General features: G+C 37.5%; 1 protein-coding gene across 2 annotated transcripts in view; it reads right to left on the minus strand.

Moving 5' to 3' along the window:
* The window catches only part of LOC121512976 (MDM2 binding protein), a 53,917-nt gene that overhangs the window by 10,844 nt on the left and 21,407 nt on the right, over positions 1 to 21,666 (minus strand). For both annotated transcript variants that reach the window (XM_041792420.1, XM_041792418.1), the window contains 6 exons: positions 18,606 to 18,700; positions 16,529 to 16,595; positions 16,214 to 16,331; positions 14,923 to 15,102; positions 8,045 to 8,158; positions 4,644 to 4,808 (listed from right to left, as the gene is read on the minus strand). In XM_041792420.1, the coding sequence (XP_041648354.1) occupies positions 4,644 to 4,808; positions 8,045 to 8,158; positions 14,923 to 15,102; positions 16,214 to 16,331; positions 16,529 to 16,595; positions 18,606 to 18,700 (739 nt within the window). The remainder of the gene's footprint in view (positions 1 to 4,643; positions 4,809 to 8,044; positions 8,159 to 14,922; positions 15,103 to 16,213; positions 16,332 to 16,528; positions 16,596 to 18,605; positions 18,701 to 21,666) is intronic.

The raw sequence follows: 21,666 nt of genomic DNA on the forward strand, positions 1-21,666 counted from the left end.
CTTGGGAAGCACTTTGGTCTGCTGAAGGCTGTTTTAAATGTGCTATGCAAATAAACTTTACTTATTCATTTACTTTCACTAATATAAGCATCTGCTTTCTTAACTTTGAAGGCTTTTATTCAAAATACGACAAAAACAGTGAAGTTCTGCCTTCTGCAATGTCTCATTTTCAGTTAACGCTAAGGTTTTAAACACACTTTTTATGCTTAAAACGACAAAAAAATCCCAAAAAGTAGAAAGGCTGAGCAAGTTGTCTGCTCAACCCTTTTTAGTTTTTAGTGAACTACACTGTCAATCAACTATATGAAGCAGCTGTAGTTCGCAGAAAAAGATAGAAATAAAGGTACAAGGGGTGAAAATTTACACATATTCGTACCAAACCATTTCAATACAAGACATTCCGTATGCTGCAGAGCTATACTGACACAAATACATACAGAGCAAAAATACTACAAATCTGAGCTCCTGGAAAGCAGGACTTCACCACAGAGAGTATGCTCAAACCGTCGCGCAACGAACAAGAAGCGAGAGCTTTAAGGTCCCCTCTATTTGGGGGCTCTGAGGTTTCCCAGTGAAAGACAACAACGGATAAAGACAAGTGGACAAGACAGAAGTATTTAGTGAGGATCAATATACATATATATGGCTGAAAACACCCTCAAACTACTAATGCATTTGAAACAGCACCACACGAACAGCAGTATCTATAACTCCAGCTAGGAAAAAGACACCCTAGAGCAAACTAAGCTCCCTTTGGCATTTAAACTGCCTTTTGTTAGCATTCCTGAGCTGGCCCAAGTGGAAAAAAATGCCATTGGTGTTTTAATAGCATCAGATGTACAACTATATCAATGGTTGAGAACAAGGGATTAAAACACATTTTAATGCAAAAAGAAGCAATAATGCCACATTACTTGTAAACACAGTCCAGGGTAGAAATGGCAGTCAAAACTGAAACTCTGATGCAATAGAAATCCTTTATTGAATAGGGATATGTATGCTATTTGACTTCAGGACATGTTTAGGACATAAAAGGCAGATAAAGAACAGGTGTTGGAATAAAGACTAAACAACAACTGAATAAGGCAATGGACAGAAATCACAACAGCATATGTGATGAAGTGCAAAACACACAGTCTTATAGTACAATTAACTGTTCACACTAATATACAGATTAAAAAGGCTAGTGAGAAATGTGTATAACTAGCCTTATTGTCACGTGGTCTTGTCCTGTGACATTTCAAGTCAGTATTTCTTTTGTTTTTTGCATTATATCCTTATCCTCTTGTTCTGAAGAGTACCTGGTCCTGGTTACAAAGTTTTAGACATTTTTGATGCCATGTTAGCCTCACCTTCCTTTTGTCTACATTTTAAAGAAAATTCAGTCAGTATAAAATTCCTTCTTTCTGCATTTCAGCAATTAAGTTAAACAAGCTGTTAATCAACAAGCAAAAGCTGCTGTTGTTCATTACTTGTCCAAGGTGTCTGCTGTAGCATTCATGACTGTAGGATGGACATTCACTTTAATGTCTTAAATGTATTTTCAGGTTTATTCTGTGCTCAAAACGCATTCAAAAAGAAGGGTTTAGCTCAATTAACCCAACGATGTCAGCACCTCTCTCAGCTATTGGAAATTTAAGTTGATTTCCTTAAAGTAATTATTTTCAAGTAATTTATACCAAATATTGTATTTATTTGACACCTTTTGTGTAGTAGGTTGCAGCATTATTCAATCAATTTCTATTCTATTTCTTGAATAAACATTTTATTTTTTCATAAATATACAAAAAAAAAAAAAAAAAAAAAATCATTACGCGTTAGAGCCTGACCTGTTGATGCTGCACTTCACACGGTGCACAATTCCACCACAGTGATGCAATACTCATCACCAGTTACCACAAATGCTTGATTTCGGTTATTGTTGCCAAGGGTGGCACAACCAGTTATTAGGTTCAGGGGGCAATTACTTTTTTACATAGGGTCAGATAGGTTTTGGATTTTTTCCCCCTTAATAAATAAAATTATCATTTAGAAACTGCATTTTGTAATTACTTGGGTTGTCTTGGTGAGATGTTAAAACTGGTTTGATGGTAAGAAACATGTAACTGTGATAAATATGCAAAAAAATCCAGAATCAGAAAGGGGGCAAATACTTTTTCACAGCACTGTAGTGTATATAAAAGGGAAGCAATATGTTATACTGCAAGTCTCAAATTGCAGAAGGTGCCATTTCTTTATTAACCTGAAATATGAGCCAAAATAATGGTGTAAAAACTTTTTTTGCAGCAGAAATATTATGCTCTACACATTATGTAAATATTCAAGTGTCAAATTTTAAAATTATTTACATAAAAATTATACTTTTCCTTTTTTTAAAATGTTTTTCTTAATCTAAATGAAAATGACATAAAAATGATTGGTCCCTTATGGCGAAGAGGGCCTGGCTGTAAGATCGTACCCCATGTACCCGGGCAGCCCAAGTTGGGGTTGAGTTTGTGGCTCTATTCCTGCATGTCTCACCCAAACTCTCTCTTCCCAATTTTTGACTCTATCCACTGTTCTTTTCTATAAAGGCATAAAAGCCTCAAAATATACAATAAAAATATACATAAAAAAGGTGATCACACCCTTTGAGACTGCAATTTAGATCAAAATTTGTAATACCAGTCAAAATAATCACAATCGCATATTTTTTCAGAATTGTTCAGCCCTAGTTTAATCTATTAAATATTGTGTTGATTATTATATAGAAGAATATTTTACTTGTGTTTGATGAAAAAAAAACAAGTTGAAAAACTTAAAAAATATTGGAATAATTATTGGCAATTGTAATGTTGGAATAAACAATCACAATTAGATCATTTTTCCAATTTGCTTAACCCTAATTAAGACAAATGTATCTTAAAGGTTATGTTTGTTTTACTTACTTTATAAAAAATGTACTGAACCTAAATATTGATAATACATTTCAGTGTACCTTTACACCCCTAAAAGGCAACCAGTATCAACATGACACTTGATAAGGTATGATGGATTGATAGTTGATACTCTGACCTTAAGGCAAAGAAAAACTTCATTAGATAAAGTCTCATCACCTTAAACTTCATCAATCTGTACTTTTCTTTTGTTACTGAACATGACAAACATGGGTCTACTAAAAAAATGACTATCATTTAAAAGTTCATTTTTTCTAGTGATTTACTTTAGAAAGTTACATTTCCATGTATTCTAGATTCATCTCATACATTCATATATTTTGGAGATGCATCTGTATATGTACTGTAGAGAACAGAGATGTGATCAAACTGTTGACAGCAGGTTTGCTAACATGAGGAGGGAGCTTCATGCCTTAAATGTCCTGAGGTTATGAATGTGTTACATGAGGAGAATGAATCACTCCGCCAGCGGTTTGACAGCCCACACAAAGTCATTCACACCTTTAGGGGATGCAGATGCACAAATGTAGAAGACATCACTAATGGATTGCAGATGCGGTTTACTGCAGTCAATGGCATCTCCAGAGCAGAGGGTGGGAAGAGATTATGAAAAAATACATGATTTGCACCTTCGACTGTATGTCTCTACATGTTTGCACTCATCTGTTTCACCCCCTAAAATATTCATGTACATCCTTTATGTGATATCCTGGAGAGCCTAATATATGTAAATGCTCCAGAATATAAAAACAGGAGGATACACAAAAAAACAGAGCTATTCTACCGTAACACAATAAAGATTATGTCATACATTATTGTGCAAAAACTCTAATAGAATTGGCAGGAAAATAACAGAACAACATGATGAACCTTGCCTGATATGAAGGTCTATAAACTTACCAGTTTCAATTTTAGAAAATTTCCACCCTCACTGTGCACAATAAGCCATAGCTGCAGGCTAGGACTCATTTTACTGCTTACAATTTATTTACATATTATTAACTGGGATTGTTTTTCCGAAACTGTCATCTTATTAGTGTGTGTGAAATGAATACTGATACTCTACTGTGTAACAATACATGAATAGGATCATGCATTTTGAAAAGCAAGTCAACAGATATTAAAATAACTTCTTAATGTGGAACTAATAAGCACTTTACATTTTCAGGCTATTCATAACTATGCATGTAAAAGTACAAAATATCCAACACATCTTTAAAGGGATGAGTTGGATCTTGCTCCAATGGGGCTCAGGGATTTCAGTTCTTTTCTGCTGAAACTTATTTCGACATTTGGATTGGGGCTGGGTGGAGGCTTTTTGCTTGAATTTTCTTCCTTTAATTATGTTAAAAATGAGTAACTCATCCAGGTCATGGTTAGTCAAATTTTAAACCAAAAGAGAACTGGATTTGGTAGATGCTTTAGATCTTTTGGCATGGCTGGCAGATATTGAGTCTTAAAAAGAAACATTTCTGTCAGCTATCACCACAATTACAACCTCATGTAAAAACTAGCTCATTTGCAGTTAAGGCCTGGACTGTATAGCTTGGTTACTCTGTGCTTGCTGACTAAAATCTCACATCTCTTTTCAAATTTAAGATACATGGGCCTACTGACAGATCTCAACTCTTAATGTATGAACTGCATCTGGAAATGAAATGTTAAAATAAAGTTTTCTCTCTCTTTCTTGTGTGTCTCTCTCCATACCTGGGTTTTTGTTCATCTTGCTCTCCTGTTCATCTGTCAGACAGGTTGCAGCAGACAGCAGCTTCGCATCGATCATCTTCAGATATTGTTCTCTGGCCAAACTCAAAATGAGCTTTAAGTCATTGACAGGTATTGTGGTTGAGGCTGATACTTCTTCTTTCTGTCCTGCACACAAAGACAATCAGAGGTTGAGTCTTACTTTATTTTTTTTATTCACTTAGCCAAGATTTTAGCTTCCTGGTAAACTTGTCATTCTCTGTGCATCCCAACATTAGACCAAAGAATAAAAACCCTAACATCAAAGCAAAAGATCTGGTATCTTACTGCACACCTGTGTTAAGTCTGTCCGATTTGGTCGTTTGCACTGAATAATGATTAGATGTCATATTTTCATGTCTGTCTCCCTGAACACACTGACTCTGCACTTCCTACCACCTTGTCCCAATAGTTTCTCATGAACCTGCAGAGCTCAATGGCTGAGGGAGTGTACTGTAATTATAAAAGATAGTGGCTTCAAGTTTAATTCTTTTGATGGACACCTTCATAATCGTGCTTACTCTTACTTGTTTTTCTAAAGTTGCTGACACCAGTTTTAATGACTTGGTTGAGGGTGAAATCTGAACAGGAATGTTTCTCTTTGAATATACACCAGGTAGGGGATGTACGGAGCAAATACTCAATTATTCTACGATGTTATCAACATAAATATTTAATAGAAAAGCCAAGAAGCATTATGTTACATGATTAACAGACAAAATTATAGTTTATTATGCATTTTTATTCAGGGCACCTCACCACAGCTCTGCCTTCCCCATCCTCTTGCAAAGCCTGGGTCTGTTGAAGGTGTAATTATGGGTTGTGCTGGGGTGGGCAGAAAGCCTGGGACTGTTGAAGGTGGCAATGTAGTTTGGGCTGTGATGGTCAGAAAAAGGATGTCTCTGTTTTGGCATGGTGGGCGGTGGCTCTAGGATGCTGAAGATTGCTGTTCAGCCCTCTGGAAATGTTGTTTAACTAATTAGCGAAACACCACCAAAAGGAGGGTTCCCACTTTGACAACCCTGGTGGAGTGTTGGCTTCTAGCTGCCCATCTGTTTTGCACAGTTGACTTGTGGAAACAAATAGTAAGAATTTAACTGGGTTTAGGGACTTCTTTGCTGAGTGCTTATTGTTGCACAAATAGCTTAAAAAATGCAACTAAATGAAAACTGAATCCGGGTCTGATTTACAAAATATGCATTTCAACTTTGAAAAGAATCATATTCTCTTTTTTTGAGTCAGAGGGCAGCCAATGTTAAAAAATCTGTCTCTCTCAGTCTGTGTCTGTCTTCAGCAGGGTTTTGGGTCTACAGGTACAATATCTGCAATCATGGCTGGCCAAAAACCTAAGCTAGTTAAATTAGAGTCAGTAGTCAAAAATGAAGAAAAAAGCTCTTCAAACACTGGAGCAGAAATGTGTTGCTTTAGAGGTGACAGTCCGCAATGACAGTCAGATAAAGAGCTTCTTATCGATATGCCATAATAAACCTCATGTAGGCTGTCCAAGTTTTGTCATCTGGTGATAACTAGAAAAGCACATATGGTTAAAGTCCCCCCCTCCTTGACTCACATTCTCATTTGCAACATAGGAGATAAACCACCATATTTGACTATTTGTCTTCTGGACTTGGAATAACACTTGATTCTGTGATAGGACTAATGTATCATTTTTCTCACTCATTTAGCCTGCATAATGTTGACCTTATATTAAATATGCCTATTAATGGTATTGAATAGGCTACTTACTCATTTTAAAGATTATTTTGGGCCTTTTTGCATTCAGTGGATGGAACAGCTGATGAGACTGAAAGTATGGGGAAAGAGAGTAGGGAAACACATCCATCAACAAATGCAAGAACTGGGGCTCAATCCTACGACCAGTGCTTCAAGGACTGTAAATGAGCACCTGAGCCACCAACTGAGTTAAACCAGCACACGGACACTTACTCATTTTAAGTGGTAGGCTGTGTTAATTGTTATCAACTGATATGACAGAAGCTGATGACAAAGCTTGCATTGTCTTTTTTGGGGATTAACTTTGACTTGTTCAAAATGCTCCCACATTTTGAGGTTATCTTTTCCTGGCATTTGGGAAACTGCAAAGATTTAAAAAGCAGCTGCTTCCATGGTTCTGCAAAATTGTGTATTCCTCCCTGAATTTATTCATGCACACTGAGGAGTTTGACTAAAAGTAGCTGGCTTGATTTCAGAATTGATTTTTAAGTTGATATTAAAAACAGGCAAATCTATGTAAAAACAGACATTAAACAGCTCATATAGCTGTTATAGAATGATCATTATTTCTGCAGGTGTTAGACTGAGATGGGCAGTCAAAAGGAGCTCATTTGAATGAATCATCAAATATTCAACAACTTGTGGTCATCCCTTTTTAAAAGTACACATGAAAACTGAGAGAAAAAGAATTCCTTTTTACATGCTTGCCTTCTACAGACATCCAGTACACTGCAAAACTAACAACAGCACTTCTAGTTTCCCTGATTGAATACTGAGTCAGAAAATTGAGTTATTTATTTGATTAAAGTCTATGGTTTTTCCACAAGTCCTAATTTTGCTCTTGGCCTTCAGAAGAACGGTCTTATTGCTTTTCCTCTAAGATTTGCAGTCCACTTTCTTTAATCTGGCTCCTCTCCACTGGTGCTTCAGTATCTTTACTTGCCAAGGGGACATTTTGTGAATGTAAAATAATGATATTTGAACAGCCTGTCTTTGGCCAGAAAGAGCTGAGAGTGGAAGATGATGACAGTCCAGGATGCTCAGAGAGGCTCCTGACTGTAGATACTTCTCTTTCGCTATCTCACTTTTTTCTCAAGAACATATTTAAGGACTGACATTTTAAACTAATGCACTTAATTCAGTATGGACTTTGAGGGTTGAGGACTTTTTTTGTAACCTGCAGGTGACTCAATAAAGTTGCATCCACAACTTTAAACTTCAAGCTGCTCCTGTTTAGCTGAATTTAGAAGCATCAAAGGAGTTTTCTGATAAATCCATCTTTTCTTTTTCTTTTCTGAAATGTAAGAACAAGTAGAAACTATTCAATCATTTTGTTCAGAATGAACTGATTGATATCTTCAATAAATTGTAAGAAATATAGAATAAAATCTGTGATAAAAAAAAAACATTCAATCAAAATTTGATGTCATAAAAAAGTAAAGGAGAAAATTTTATAATTGAGAAGAGTAATTTTTTTTTTTTTTGCTTGATAGATGAATGATTATTGTTCATAAGAGCTCTAACTTTTTTTTTTGTAAATTAAAGGAACAACAATCAAGTAATCCTTATAATCCTGTAAGTCTTCTGGGACACATTTACTATTTCAGGAGCTCTTTAAGTGTAGTACTCACTTAGATATTCTTTGAGTACGAGCGTCTGGACCCGGGTCACCCTCCTCTCTCTCTTCAGCAGGCTGTCTCCTTGGAGACAAGGCAGGGGGCAGAGGATGTCACTTAGAGCCGCTCCTTGTCAAAGAGAGAGGAGTAGTGAATAAAAAGAAAGAGCATGAGTGGCCATGATGATCTTATAAGAGGAGGACCTAATTAAAGACACCGTTGAGCTGCATTAGAAGAGTTAAAGGGTCCTGTATTTTAAGAGCTTGAACCGTAAGAGGGACTAATTTTCTCTGCTCTAGCTGCTTTCATTTGGACTTATTCAAAATCTGTCATACTTGACTTTGCATAGTTTCACTGCCCTTTAACAATGTTGTTCAACACATTTTTCAACAAAGACCATAATGCTTTTGTGTGAGATAGGAATGGGCAGTTAAACGGTAATACTGTATCAGGGGGGTTAAAAAATAGGCACAGTATTGCTTTAATTACTGTGATGAAAATGGTGCTGCGTAATAAGTGCCCTTTTATTATAAATGTCTCATCGATCTAATAAAGTAAATTCTAAAGTAAATTATTAAAGTAATAAGTAAAGTAAAATAAGTAAAGTAGTAAGTAGTTATATAAAGTAAATTTCTTCTGATATCTTCTGATAACTGATATCTTGGGTCAATGGTTTTCAGCAGTCGAATAAAGCCATCTTGTTCAACAACTGTGACAGGGACCATGTCTTTAGCAATATGGTACACCACAGCTTTTGTGATATCTTCCCACTTTTTACCTTTTCTTTCATAGGGCTCTGCACGGGATAATGTGGAGCACGGGATAACGGAGCACTATTTTGGTGCAGGAGGCTGGGAGGACTTCACACTTTGTGTCGTGGCACAAAGGTTGACACACTCTTCATACTGCAGCCTGTGCCACTGCTGCAAATGATGATAGAGATTCGTCATGCTCGAGCCTTTAGTTGTGACTTGTTTTCGGCACTCTCTACAAAAAACATTAATTTGCTACTCATCTGAAGTCTTAAAACCAAACCATCTCCAAATGATAGAGCCACTATTTTTCTTGTTAACGACTAACTCTTGGACTACACTCGTTTTATTAGCAGTCTCCATGTTGTCTCTGTTGTTGTGGTGAGAGGGGGAGGGGGTGGGTCCTTGAGTTTCGTGAGGTCTCGAAGGGGGAGGGAGGGGTGGGATTTTGAGTTTTGTGAAGTTTCAGAGGGTAAGGGAGGCGGGGAAGGACAAAGAGCAACACAGAGTCAAGAGAAGTAGGCGAAATAGTGACTCGCGTTCAAGTATTTTAACATAAAATAAATTATATCGATATAAACGATACTGTCTTACTTCGTATCTCGTTCAAAAATATATCGATATATCTTGTAAACTCGATATATCACCCAGCCCTAGCCAAGTCAACCATGGTGGTGGCAGTGTGATGGTCTTGGGCTGCTTTGCGGCTTCAGGACCTGGACCACTCGCTGTAACTGATGGAACAATGAATTCTGCTATCTAACCAGAAAATCCTGAAGGTGAAAGTCCAGCCATCAGTTCATGCCTTCAAGCTCAAGTGGTCTTGGGTTATGCAGCAGGACAATGACACAAAATATTCCAGTAAGTCCATCTCTGAATGACTAAAAAACAACTAAATCAAGGTTATGGATTGGCCAAGTCAAAGTCTGGACTTAAATCCAATTGAGATACTGTGATGTGACCTTAAACAGCCAGGGGAGATGGGAGGGAAGTGTGAGGGCACTCACTCTTGCTGCTCAGTGAGTCAGATGGGAAAATCAACTAAGTGCAGGGCCTGGTGTGTGTGTGGCTGATTGGTCTTGATTGTGACCAGGTGTGGGGAGCTTACTTAAACTCCTGGGCTCCACTGCCCTGTGCTGACTCATTATCTCACCATTAGAGATACTAAGCGCATCTCTCTGTGTTTTCTCTTGTGTGAGTGGAAATAAGAATCTGCTGAAGCAATTTGATAATCTTTCTGAGTTGTTAGATTTACCTGGTACTCAAATAGGGCTGTGAGTCAGTGCTGAATACCCTTACTCAGTAATTTTGTTTTTCTTCTGACGTGAGTCTTGTGGCCTTTGAATTCTATTTAAAGAGAGCTTCTCAGTCTCCCTAGAAGTTTTAGTTGGTAGTCAGCTACATGGCAGTGGTGGTTTAGTTCTAAGAGGTATTTATGATCAGCAGCTTTTGGGTTTGTTTATTTTATTCCCCTCTCCCAACTGACTGCTTGCAATTTTAGTGGTTATCCTTTTAGGATAACTTTAAGATACCCTTCATCTGCAATTGTGTCCCAAAACCCCCCGTTCTGACAGGGAAGAGTGTGAAAAAAAAGAGCATGTATGTGCCATAGACAGAGAAAAAAGAGAGAAACTTTGTTTGTTCCTTTGTCCTGTTGTAGCTCAGTGTTATAAAATTTTTTCAACTACAGTATATATTACTTCCAGTGCTCCTGTAAGCCTAGCCTTATAAACATTATTTTTAGACTCAAAGTATTTTGATAAAGGGTTTAATGAATTGCCTGTGGAGGCGTGCACTGTGCTCACACGTGCACACTGACACACAGTGGGTTTTTTAAACACCTGGCGGTAATACCATATACCTCGGTGAAATTCGGGGAAGGATATGACGGTATCAAAAAAAAATAAATACTGCTCAATCCTAGTGTGAGATGTATAGACAAAACATGGTTCCAAGAGAGCATGTAATGTATTTTCCTCTTTCTCTTATTTCTAAATATAACTTTAAAAAGTGATCATTTATTCACCTGAAGAAGACATCTAAAAGATATGAAGAATATAATATTTGATATAGAATTTCATGTTATTAATCAAATTAATGAACAACAAAAAGATAACCCTTGGACAGCTTTAAGCCCAATACTTGGAAATTCAAATTTGCTTGATATATTAAATGTATTATTCCTTGGTTCTTAAGACTTGAAACACCCGAAAGCCTCATACCAGCACTCAAAAACCCTCAGGTGAGCATTTTAAGACTTTCATTTGTATTGAAAGCTGTTCTGTGTTCATGCTGTGAAAACGGTGCTATGCTCACACTGTGCCATTTCAGCTGTTAGGGCACCTTTCAAAAGCTCGCTTTGCATTTAAAGGTATTTCAAAAATGTCTCCTGAAGGTTGAATAAAATGTTAACAAGAGCAGTAGTCTCAGGAGGAAACATCACAGCTGGTGTCTTGAATACCATATAAAGTCGAAGAACAATGAAGGACTCTTATCAGGAGGGAGGAGTTAGTTTGAACATACAGAAATACACAATATGATTATTTTTCCTCGTCATTCTTTTCTCGACATTGAGAGCTGCAGTTCTCTAATCAATAATCCATTTAATCAGACACAACCACCTTTACATTCACACCTTTTCCCTCCATCACCTTCTCCTTCTTTTGTCTGTCATCTCTCTGTCCCTTCAATACCCTCTCTCTCTCTTCTCTTCTCTTCCTTCATTGATTTTCCTTCTTTAAGTGACAAAGAAGAGGAAATCCCAAACAGGCAGTCACAACTCTCCAGAGTGGTGAGAGAGAGGAGACAAAGAGGGAAGAGAGGAGTTGAAGAAGCGGGAAAACAAAGACGCATGGCTGTGTTTCAGAGGAAGAGCAGAGCCCGATGAAAAATGACAAGCCTTCCTACTGTGTAAGTGAAGCTAGAAGGGCTTCTACTTCAAACTGTGGAGCTGCTTTTAAAGAAAAGTGATGCATAAAGAGTTTTTCTTTACCAAACTGCAGAAAAAAATGCTGCTAGCTGCTCCTAAACATAAATATGTTACTAAAATGAGCACTCACTTATTGTTCATCACAGCACGGCTATGACATGCTCCTCCACAGGAGGGAAGCAAGGAGAGACCGAGATACTGTGTTGGGTGAAAAGGTCAGAGGCTTGCTGCTGTTAGTGTAGTTTGGCTCAGCAGGAGCACAACGATGTAGCTGTGACAAACAGCTCGAAAGACAATATTTCTTAATACGTCTCTTTTTAGAGCTAACCGGGGACTCTGCTGTAAAATCTGCACACAAAGACATTAAACACACTTCTTACAATTCTGTGTAAATAACACGACCACTTCTTAAGCACATAGGAAATCAATGTCCATACAGCTTTTAAAGCTGTGGAAGAAATTACAAACCCAATAAATTAAGACCTCATGGGTTTAAATGTCCTCTCATGAATTTTTTCCTACATTCATCTCTACTAGACCATGTCTGCCAAAGCAGGCTTCACAGGGAAAAGAAAATAAAGGTGTAGGTTTTGGTTACATTCCCTGACACATTCGGAGAACTGCAGTTCTAAGTAGAGGTGGGCAAATGAATGATCATTACATTATTTCGGAAGAAATATAATGTATCGACGATCTGCTGAGGCACTGAAATCCCCACACTGTCGTTTTGCCTTTGCAGCTCAACGCTCCCTTGCCCGTCCCCTGCTGCTTCTGGGTAAAGCACTGATTCAACGGCAGAAATTAAAAGTGAAACGAAACATTTAGTCCCTAAAATAGCTTTGACTGTCCAATATGGAACTGCTCCATGGTTTTCGAAACTGTTAGGGTGCCAAAAAATATTTTTGTGCACAATCTGCACTAAGTTACAAACTGTTTTGAAGATCTCAAGAGACCACATCCCTAATGGTCCATTGTGACACACTACAATCATCGTAACTGAGTCTGGCAGAGGAAGATCTAATCCTGTTGTTTAAATAATTACATTCAATATTATTCTGCTCTCTCTGTGTTTTGCCTAATTATTGACAAGCCTCGTCATCCTTGAAAACAAGGTTTACCTGTCACGATAACGGCATAATGAGTGAAACTTTAAAAAAAATTTTTTTTTTTGTTGAGGCAGACAGTTATGTGTGTGAAGTCCTCACCTCAGTCGTTATAAAACATTTTTTATACACTTTAATCATTGAGTTCAATGCTTTCATTTACTTACAGCCCTGCTTGAAGCAATCTAAGCTTGCAGCACTCCCTCTCCTGTCATTGTCAGAGCACAGCAGGCAGGTTAGACTGTAACACCACTGCTTCGTGTGCTTTAAAGGGGAAATTTCGGGATTTTTGAAGTTGGGTTGTATGAGGTGCTTGGCTATCGTAGTGGCATTAGCCTCCAGTGATTATTGTGAAAGTTAGTCCTGTGATTACTGAGCTCAGAGAGATCCAGGGCATAGTGGCTATAAATGGGAACGTTTTATCCGCATCGTTTAATGGGTTTTATGTAAAAATGGCCAAGAAAACATGTTGGCTCAACTGTACGCTGTGTCAAAAACATACAAAGCACTTCACCTGTCCCAAAAAAACCCCTCTGTGTAAGGCACTTATTTACGATGCAGCTTTCGCCATTTTGTCTCCTTCCGCCTCCATGCACTGATATCCTCTGATCAGCTGTGTGGGTCTGCGGACTTCTACAGGGATAATAACTCCACAACAAGCTAAAATAAAGATAATATGAGCAATTTTGACTTGAGTGATGATGGTGTGCCGTTCATTGTGGATACGAGAAGATATTTGCACGAACCAGATTAGACTTAAGAAGAACATACAGATGGAGAATCAGCAGGCTGAAAGAGAGAGCAGAGAAACTTCAACTTCGAGATCCCGAGCATGGGTTCGCATTTTCTACACCTACACCACCAGGTAACCTGGTAACCCCGGATCTCTCTGATCTCGTAATAACCACAGGAGCAATTTTCACAAAAATCAGTGGAGGCTAATGCTAACTATAGCCAAGTGCCTCATACGACCCAACTTCAAAAATCCGGAAATATCCCTTTAAGAAACATTTTCCTGACTCCTTTATGACTATGTGTCACAGAAATTAATCTTAAGCTGTTTAAATTAGCTAATTTTGTCATTTTCACTAGTCTATAAACAAAGCTGTCACAAACATTTATTTGTAAACAGAGGGTAACTTATCTGTAGTAAGCTGCTGCTGTAATTCTGCTGATGGACACTAAATTAGATTTAAAACCCAAAAAGAGGACACACAAATCATAATTCTAAAGTGGTGGAAAAAGCATAAATTTGCTACGGAAAAAGAGATCAGAATTTAGGAAAGAAATGTTTAGTGTTCATAAAAAATTCCAGACTCTTCTTACCTTGTGGGGAAAACAATAAATGGCACATATGTAAATATTTCAAGCACTGACCATCAGGTTTGTGATTGAAGAAAGAGAAGATAATAGACTTGACTTGTTAATATGATTTTTGTGCATTTTCAAACCTATATGGGAAATAAGTTTGCCTGTTTGTTTTCTTTTTTGTCTGTAACCTGCCAGTTAGCCTAAAATCAGATTGAAAAAGAATAGGAAAAAGATTGAAGAAGGATTTTTGATAGCTCGATTTTTATTGTGAGTCTGATTCTCTTCAAAAGAAGTTAGACAGTGCAGGGAGTTGATTATAATACTTTGAGAGGCTTTGTTCTCTTAAAGTATAAAAATAAAATAATAAAACTTCCCCCAGATTTTATCTGAGACATCAGGCTTATGAGAGTGAGTGTGACAAAGGGTTACAGTGACCTCAACTTTGAACACCAGAATCTCATCAGGTCATCAAATTTTAAGATTTCTTTTTCTTTTTTTCCCTGAAGCTCCTAATACATCACTTGGATGAGAACAGGAAAGGCAGACAGATAACCAAAAACGAGTCCACCAAAGTAATTTATGAGCACAGACTCATAAAAACATTCAGTACACCAGCAGAAAAAAACATGACCGAGTTATTTTAAGATCATCTGTATCATTCTGTCTGTCTTTGCTCCCTCGCAGACTGAAGGGTCCGAGGTCCGGTGATTCAAGGGTTTACGTAATTATAGTGACACTGAAGCACTCAGCAGTGTCACACAGACAGAGACATGTAGTGACACACTCAAGATAATATACCTGTTGGTGACAAAGACTTCTCTTTCAGCAGCCCAGAGATGGTTGCCATGGCAGCTGCTCCATTAGCTTGGATGTCTGAGAACAACATGGTGACCTTGCAGGCTCCGCTCCTGATGTCATCAGAGCCCTGGACCAACAGGAAGTAGTGAGCGCTCTCACCTTTCACCTCCACATCAGGGACTGTGGGGCACAGACACAAGAAAATACAATATACCCAGAGAAAATGCATCGTGGAAGAGAGTTCTTAATTTCAAATAATAAATCACGATCACTCCAACCACACAGTTAACACTGATTACACCACAACTTGTTAGCTTATTCAATATTGGCTGATAAACTTTCTGATTTCTTTTTAAACTGTTTTTTTTTTTTATCTTTTCTTATCAAAATTGTAATCAAAGTCCAACACACTTTCTAAACCTCACAAATAATGCTGACATTGTTTTCTATTTGAAGTAATCCCACTTGCAGCTTCCCCAACCTAAGGCTTTACTATTGCTCTGCTCCAACGCAGCATCATCCTCTCTGCTTCTTACAAGATGTTTCTGATGCTGAACAGGACATTCTGTGCAAGTCAAAATTGATTTTGAATCCGGACAAGACAAACTCATGAAAAAAAACTGAGCCTGCCCTCTTACGTAACATCTCAAGGTGATGTGAGAGAGTTGGTAATGCCTAAAAATACCTTAGATTCTACACTGACAACTGACTTCAGAAACAGGATTTCTTTTTGTTTGCCTGCATGATAAAAGACTTGTTTCTGCTACTTTAAGGCCTTTATTGACAATATATTTTTTTAATACTTTATTTTTGCATTTTTATAAATAGATAAGGACAATATAACAAAACAAACAGTTTTCATCCTTATATTCCATATGACTAAAGTGATGGAAATACATGTTAGTTCAAAATAGTTCATTAATCACCTTTCAAAGTCTCTGTATGCTTAAACTGGCTGGCTTTCATCAACTACTAGTAGACAAACTGCCATTTCCTTATTCATGAGGCAATACTTAACCTGCTTCCCTCTAACTAGTTTAGTATCTATTTGTTTATGCCTGGAACTTTGTTAAAATGTGTTACAGCTCGTCTTGGCCAGGACACTCCGGTAAAAGAGCTTGTTCTCTCAACAAGGCTTTCCTGGTTAAATAAACTTTAAATAAACAAATTATGTTGTATCCCCTACCAAGGGAACGTGATGTTGCTTCTCTTCGTTGATATCAGATTATCATCTTGTAACGAGGCAATTAAAAGGACTTTAGAACTAAGGAAAATAAAAAATCAGTCTTACCTGGTAAGGACTTGGGTCTCCTGGCTATAGACTCTCTCCAGCGCTGGGAGCTGAGTTGGCTGGCTGCAGGCTGGGCAACAGGGGTGATTATACAAGAGAGGCTAAACAATGCTCCAACCTAGAGATACAAACATAGCAGATTAACATACTCACAGTCTCATTTATCAGATAGATTAGTATTTAATGCTTCTTTTATTTCCCTTGTGAGGCATGAAGGAAACATATTTCCTTCTCAAGCAGACAGCCAAGCCCAGATATGTGTGATATATATTCACTTTATGAGAGACTACAACATTTTGAAGCAGATTTTTATACCTTTCCACGTAGTGACCTCAGCTGCTCCAGCAGAAGTTTAGATTTCATTGATTTTCCAGACAGGCTCCTGTTTGTTGGTTGTAAAGGAAAAATACAGTGTTGAGGAGAAGTAAAATCCAGGCAGCAACCTCTGCTGTTAAAAAATAAAGCCAAAATGGAGGTGAAGGGAAAAAAACTGCAAAATGATACCACAGTTCCTCAACTGTCCACTTAAAGCTGAATGTAAAAGCCAATGAATCCCAACTAGGTTACATAATATAAGTTCTGTTTTGGCAGCAGAAATGTTTACAGTCTGGTTATGGAGCTCATTTCCTAATTGGGGAAAACTGTGTTTAATAAATAAGCTAAACAGTTATTATCAAAATGTGCATGCTGTAAATTAGAGTGTATAAGCTGCACTTTTAGTATTTTGTTTTTCTTATAACACATTGGCTTTGGCTTACATACTGGAGCAACTAGTATACAAGTATAAAGTGCTAAGACCTGCAACATCATTACTAGTGGTTGACCTGGACGATTATTGAGGGCAATATTTGGCTTTTGGCCAATTGCAAATCTCTGCATTTTATTTCATGGATAACTGATAAAGTTAAATAATCAAAAAGTGCACTACTTTGGTTCCACTGCAAGGTGTGTCTTTCTCACAGCCTCATCAAATATCCTAACCTGACACTCCAGATGGATTTGTTTCACACACCCACCTGGAAAACCTTGAATACACAGCGTTTGGGAAAGGGCAGAGGCTTTGAAAAAAACCTGAATTGTGATCGGATGAATGTTTTGTCTGTCACATCTTTACGGGCCAATCAGAGCAACAAAACACATGACGTAGCCACGAGGTGCGCGTGCGCGCCTACAGAAGAATAACGTGAACCATGGTAACTGTAGACATGTCAGTACACGACTTTTGTCATTTTTGAAAAGAAAACAACTCACTGCTGTTCTTTGTTCTTCTTTTAACAAAAATGTCATCAACTTCTGATAAATCTGATGCTTTAGCAGCATCCACGCTAAGCTCTTCCACCATAATTGCATCGGCCTCTTGTTGCTGCTTGCTTACATCACGACTCTGCCGTGCCTGAAAGTACTGGCCCTTGTCACTGATTGGTCCTGTCACTTTCTAACCAGGGCCCAAACGGTTCAGAAGGGAGCTTTGCAAGATGGATTCGCTAGTGAGAAACAAGGAAATGGGTGTAGCCATCTGCTTTGCCAGGTTACAAATGTCCTGTATGCAACACAATCCGATTTGCTGTACATTTCACATGCACTACCAAATCAACACTCAGCTGGGATGCCACTGACACAGTGAGCATATGGCATCACTTTTTGTTTTCCTGTTGGTGTAACTCTCTGCCATTTCTTATGCTGATCAAGCTTGGGCTAAATTGATTATTTTTCTTTTTTTTGATCATGTAATTTACTCTGTCACATTAAGGACATTTTGTACATTATAATAAATACATATCCTTTATCAGTCTTGAGAACTGCTAATAATCAGTACTGTATTAGCCTCTAATCATTATCACAAGTAAAAATGTCTCTCACTATTGCTAGTAGATGTGCAAACTTCATTTGGTGAAAATAGATAGCAATGAAATAATAAAAACGGCAGAAACTGCAAGTTGAGACTATGCCCATGTTCTGTACAATCAATGCATGCGACAAGACAAACCCTTGCTAGTTGCTATACACAATAACAATGTGCATTACTGTGCGTAACTTTAAGGCCCGTTTGGAACAAATACTGAGGCTGCAGCAAGATGTAGATTTGGCAAGTAAGCTGCCTGACAGCCCCATTGGGCGGGAAGGAGGATTCATCTGTCTAGCTTGATTCTGCTCCCCCATCCCACCTTTCAAGCCCCTGGTTGTGGCACAATGGGCCTGTAATGAATCCTGGGTGTCTTACATGCCTTAAACTTATGCACATGGCTGTACTGCTTAACCTCACTGTAAAGCCGAGGGAATTTCAACCTACATTTGGAGAAAAAAAAAACAAGGCTGATTAATTTTGTTAATATTTGTATCACTTAAATGGTTTTGGTCCCTACAAACACATATACTTCTGAGAAAAGGATACAGTTCAAACTGAGTGGTAGATAACAGAAATGAAGGCAGGTCGGACAGATCAACCAACTGGACCAGTTCTAAAACTGGAGCGTAGTAATGGAAGACCTGCAAACACAAAGCAAAAACACAGAGGCAGTCTAATGAGTGAAAGAATAATAATCAAGAACAATTTATTGCACAGTCATAACAGAAAAAATATCATATTGTCTGAGTCTTTTATTAAACTGTTTGTTTATAAAATGATCAAAAAACAACTGGAGGATCAAATTTCACTGATATCAAAGAAGCAAATCCTTATCATGCAGGAGCTAAAACCAGAAAGATTTTTTTTCAGTTTTAAGTTCAGGTACTAAATCAGTTATCGACTAAATGTTTCAGCACTACAGCACTGCATACTTGAAAACCAACCACCTAAATTTATAAAACATAAGACAAAATCCATTTGACTCTTTCACTCAGTTAACCATTGTAAATAATTTTTGAAATAAAGCTCCCACTTCAACAGTCTGCAGCTGTCCTACTTACCTAATGAGCTCATTATGTTTTGAGGGAATCAATAATATATAAATCATTGGTCACATAGTAAAAATAGGTCATTAGCATATAAGAATACCAAGGAGAGCCTGAAATCTCAACTTCATCATTTATTGATCAGGAACTAAGAATGACCTACTTCTGATAGACTCCTATAGATGAAGAGCAGAGGAAGATTTTAATGATTTGGGTTGAATTTCCTGTTTCCTCTAAAAAGTCTGAGAGGTTATTACCCTCCTGTCCAGTGACTAATCGTTGGACAGAAGAGATGATTCACACAGATTGCTAAGACATTCAGTGTTTAAACATCCTCATTATATGACAGCGGATATAAGAGTTTAAAACTGCATTTGTTAAATGTTGTATGTTTACACAGGGAATTCAAAATGTCATCATTATAAAAGTGACTTTAATCTGATTGCTGTATTTTTCTTTAGTGGTGGGATTATTGCCCATAACTATTGTTCATGTGTCGCAGATTGCTTTTATTTTGTCTCGTGTTCTCTTCCTCTGATAGCAGTGCAGTGTTCAGAAATAAGTGCAGCTCATTACAGTTTATTGTTGTGTTACAATTTGACAGTCATCCACATACAAAAGGCTTCTGAAGGCACTTCAATGACAAACAATGCCTCTTTTTTCATAGATAAATTCTTATTTTCATGCCAACAGAAAAACAGTGAGTTATGTTCTCCTGTATTGCTGGCTATCATGTCATTAAAGCAACATTTTATGTTTTCTTTTGTGCACTTGTGTAGCTTCAAGAGATCAGACATAAAAAAATACAGAATCTGTTCCAATTTTACACAAAAATAAAATAAAATACAAAAAGAGGTTTCATATTGCAGTGATGAATGACTTTAACTGCGTGTTTGGAGGCTAAGGGGAAGGGGAAGTGTTTGAATGAATAGCTGCATACTGGATTTTAACTTCCCTAAAGGAATAAGTAGTGTGAATCGGTTTTCCTCCCTTGACAAAAAGGGCTGAGGTGCTTTTACAGAAAAGAACGCTTCAAGAGACTAAATGTCAACAAATGCTGCAGGGCAGGAAGGAAACATTTACCACTAATAAATGCTGTTCTCATATACAGCTCCCTGGAGAGGAAGTTTAAAGAATAAAAAATAAGACTGTTGCAGATTCAAGGGAGATGCCTCCATGTGTAGGATCAATGCAGATGAAGACAGAATCACATAGGTTTACAAGGATTAGTAAATGAATTAAATAAACTGAATTAAATTGAAATTTTCAATTTCCGCCAGTGGGTCCTAACTACAGTTAGACAGATGAAAAAGATGGATGGGTATACGTCAGAGTTTTTGATTCCCTTGTTTCATACAGCTTGTTTTTTATTCCAAGGACAGATGAACACTAAAATAAAGCTGTGCCTTCACAGAGGAATCAAATGAAGATACGTGCTTGTTAAATATGTGTTTTTGCATATTTCAGCTCTAGTTTATGAGGTGTGGTAATTTTAAGAATTCTTTTTGAATTTTCATGATAGTGGCCAGGCTAATTCCAACATTACATTTTCATGTCCTGTAATGACTAATGTACAATTTCAAACTTTTCTTTTTCTGTCAGTTTTTACCTTATCTTGGTTGATCTATGATCTCTTAAACACACCCTTAACATCACTGTAAGTACAGTTTAAAAAGTATAGGTTGTTAACAACCACATGATCCCATAGATCTGCAGTTCTCAATATGGGTCTTAGGGACTGAGACACTGAGAGGGGGACACAAGATGCCTTCCAAAAAACACAATAAATACTTTTCAATGATTTCAAATTGTATAAAAGTATATGCATAAAATTTGTTAAATGTATAAAAAAAACTAATAAAAAAACTGAAATAATAAATCTTAAAATTTAAGTTTGAACACCACTATCCTTGCATGTGTCGGCTGTGTTCTACTATGATTCAACCACCTCCAGGTACAGTGGGGGGCCCCGGTCTCTGGCGCCTTCATTTTGGGGCTTGTGGGCCGAAAAGTTTGAGAGCCCCTGCCATAGATGTGTGAATGTCAGATGGGGAAACTGAAAATGAGTACATTAAAGCTCTAAATTAGTGGTCATCAACTGGTGACCAGAGCACCACATCAGACCCCCCACAGCTTTCTATCCAGCCAATAGAAGTTTAAGAAATTCAAAAAATATGAAGAGAACTGATATGTCATGGTATTTGGGTTATTTTTCTTAATCCCTGCAGCAACTGTCCATGTCAGGGCCTTTGAGAGTGTAATATCCCTGCATAAGAATAAACACCAAAGACCTGTTTCCGGCACAGATTTTCTACCAATTAAAACACAGCATGTTAGCATCAAACCTACTGAAGGGCAGCACAACAGCCCCCAAAAAATGTGACTCATATACATCCCAATCACTCTCTTGTGGCTGGCTGTCGAAAAAAACCCAACTAAAATCTAATTTACAATTGTGACAAAAATATTCAATTATAGGTTATTAAATAGATAGCAAATATTAGATTGGAGATAACTTATATGATGTATGTTGTGTATCTATCATGTTGAACAAAGCTTTC

Source organism: Cheilinus undulatus, linkage group 8 (assembly GCF_018320785.1).
Source record: "Cheilinus undulatus linkage group 8, ASM1832078v1, whole genome shotgun sequence".
Classification (NCBI taxonomy): domain Eukaryota; kingdom Metazoa; phylum Chordata; class Actinopteri; order Labriformes; family Labridae; genus Cheilinus; species Cheilinus undulatus.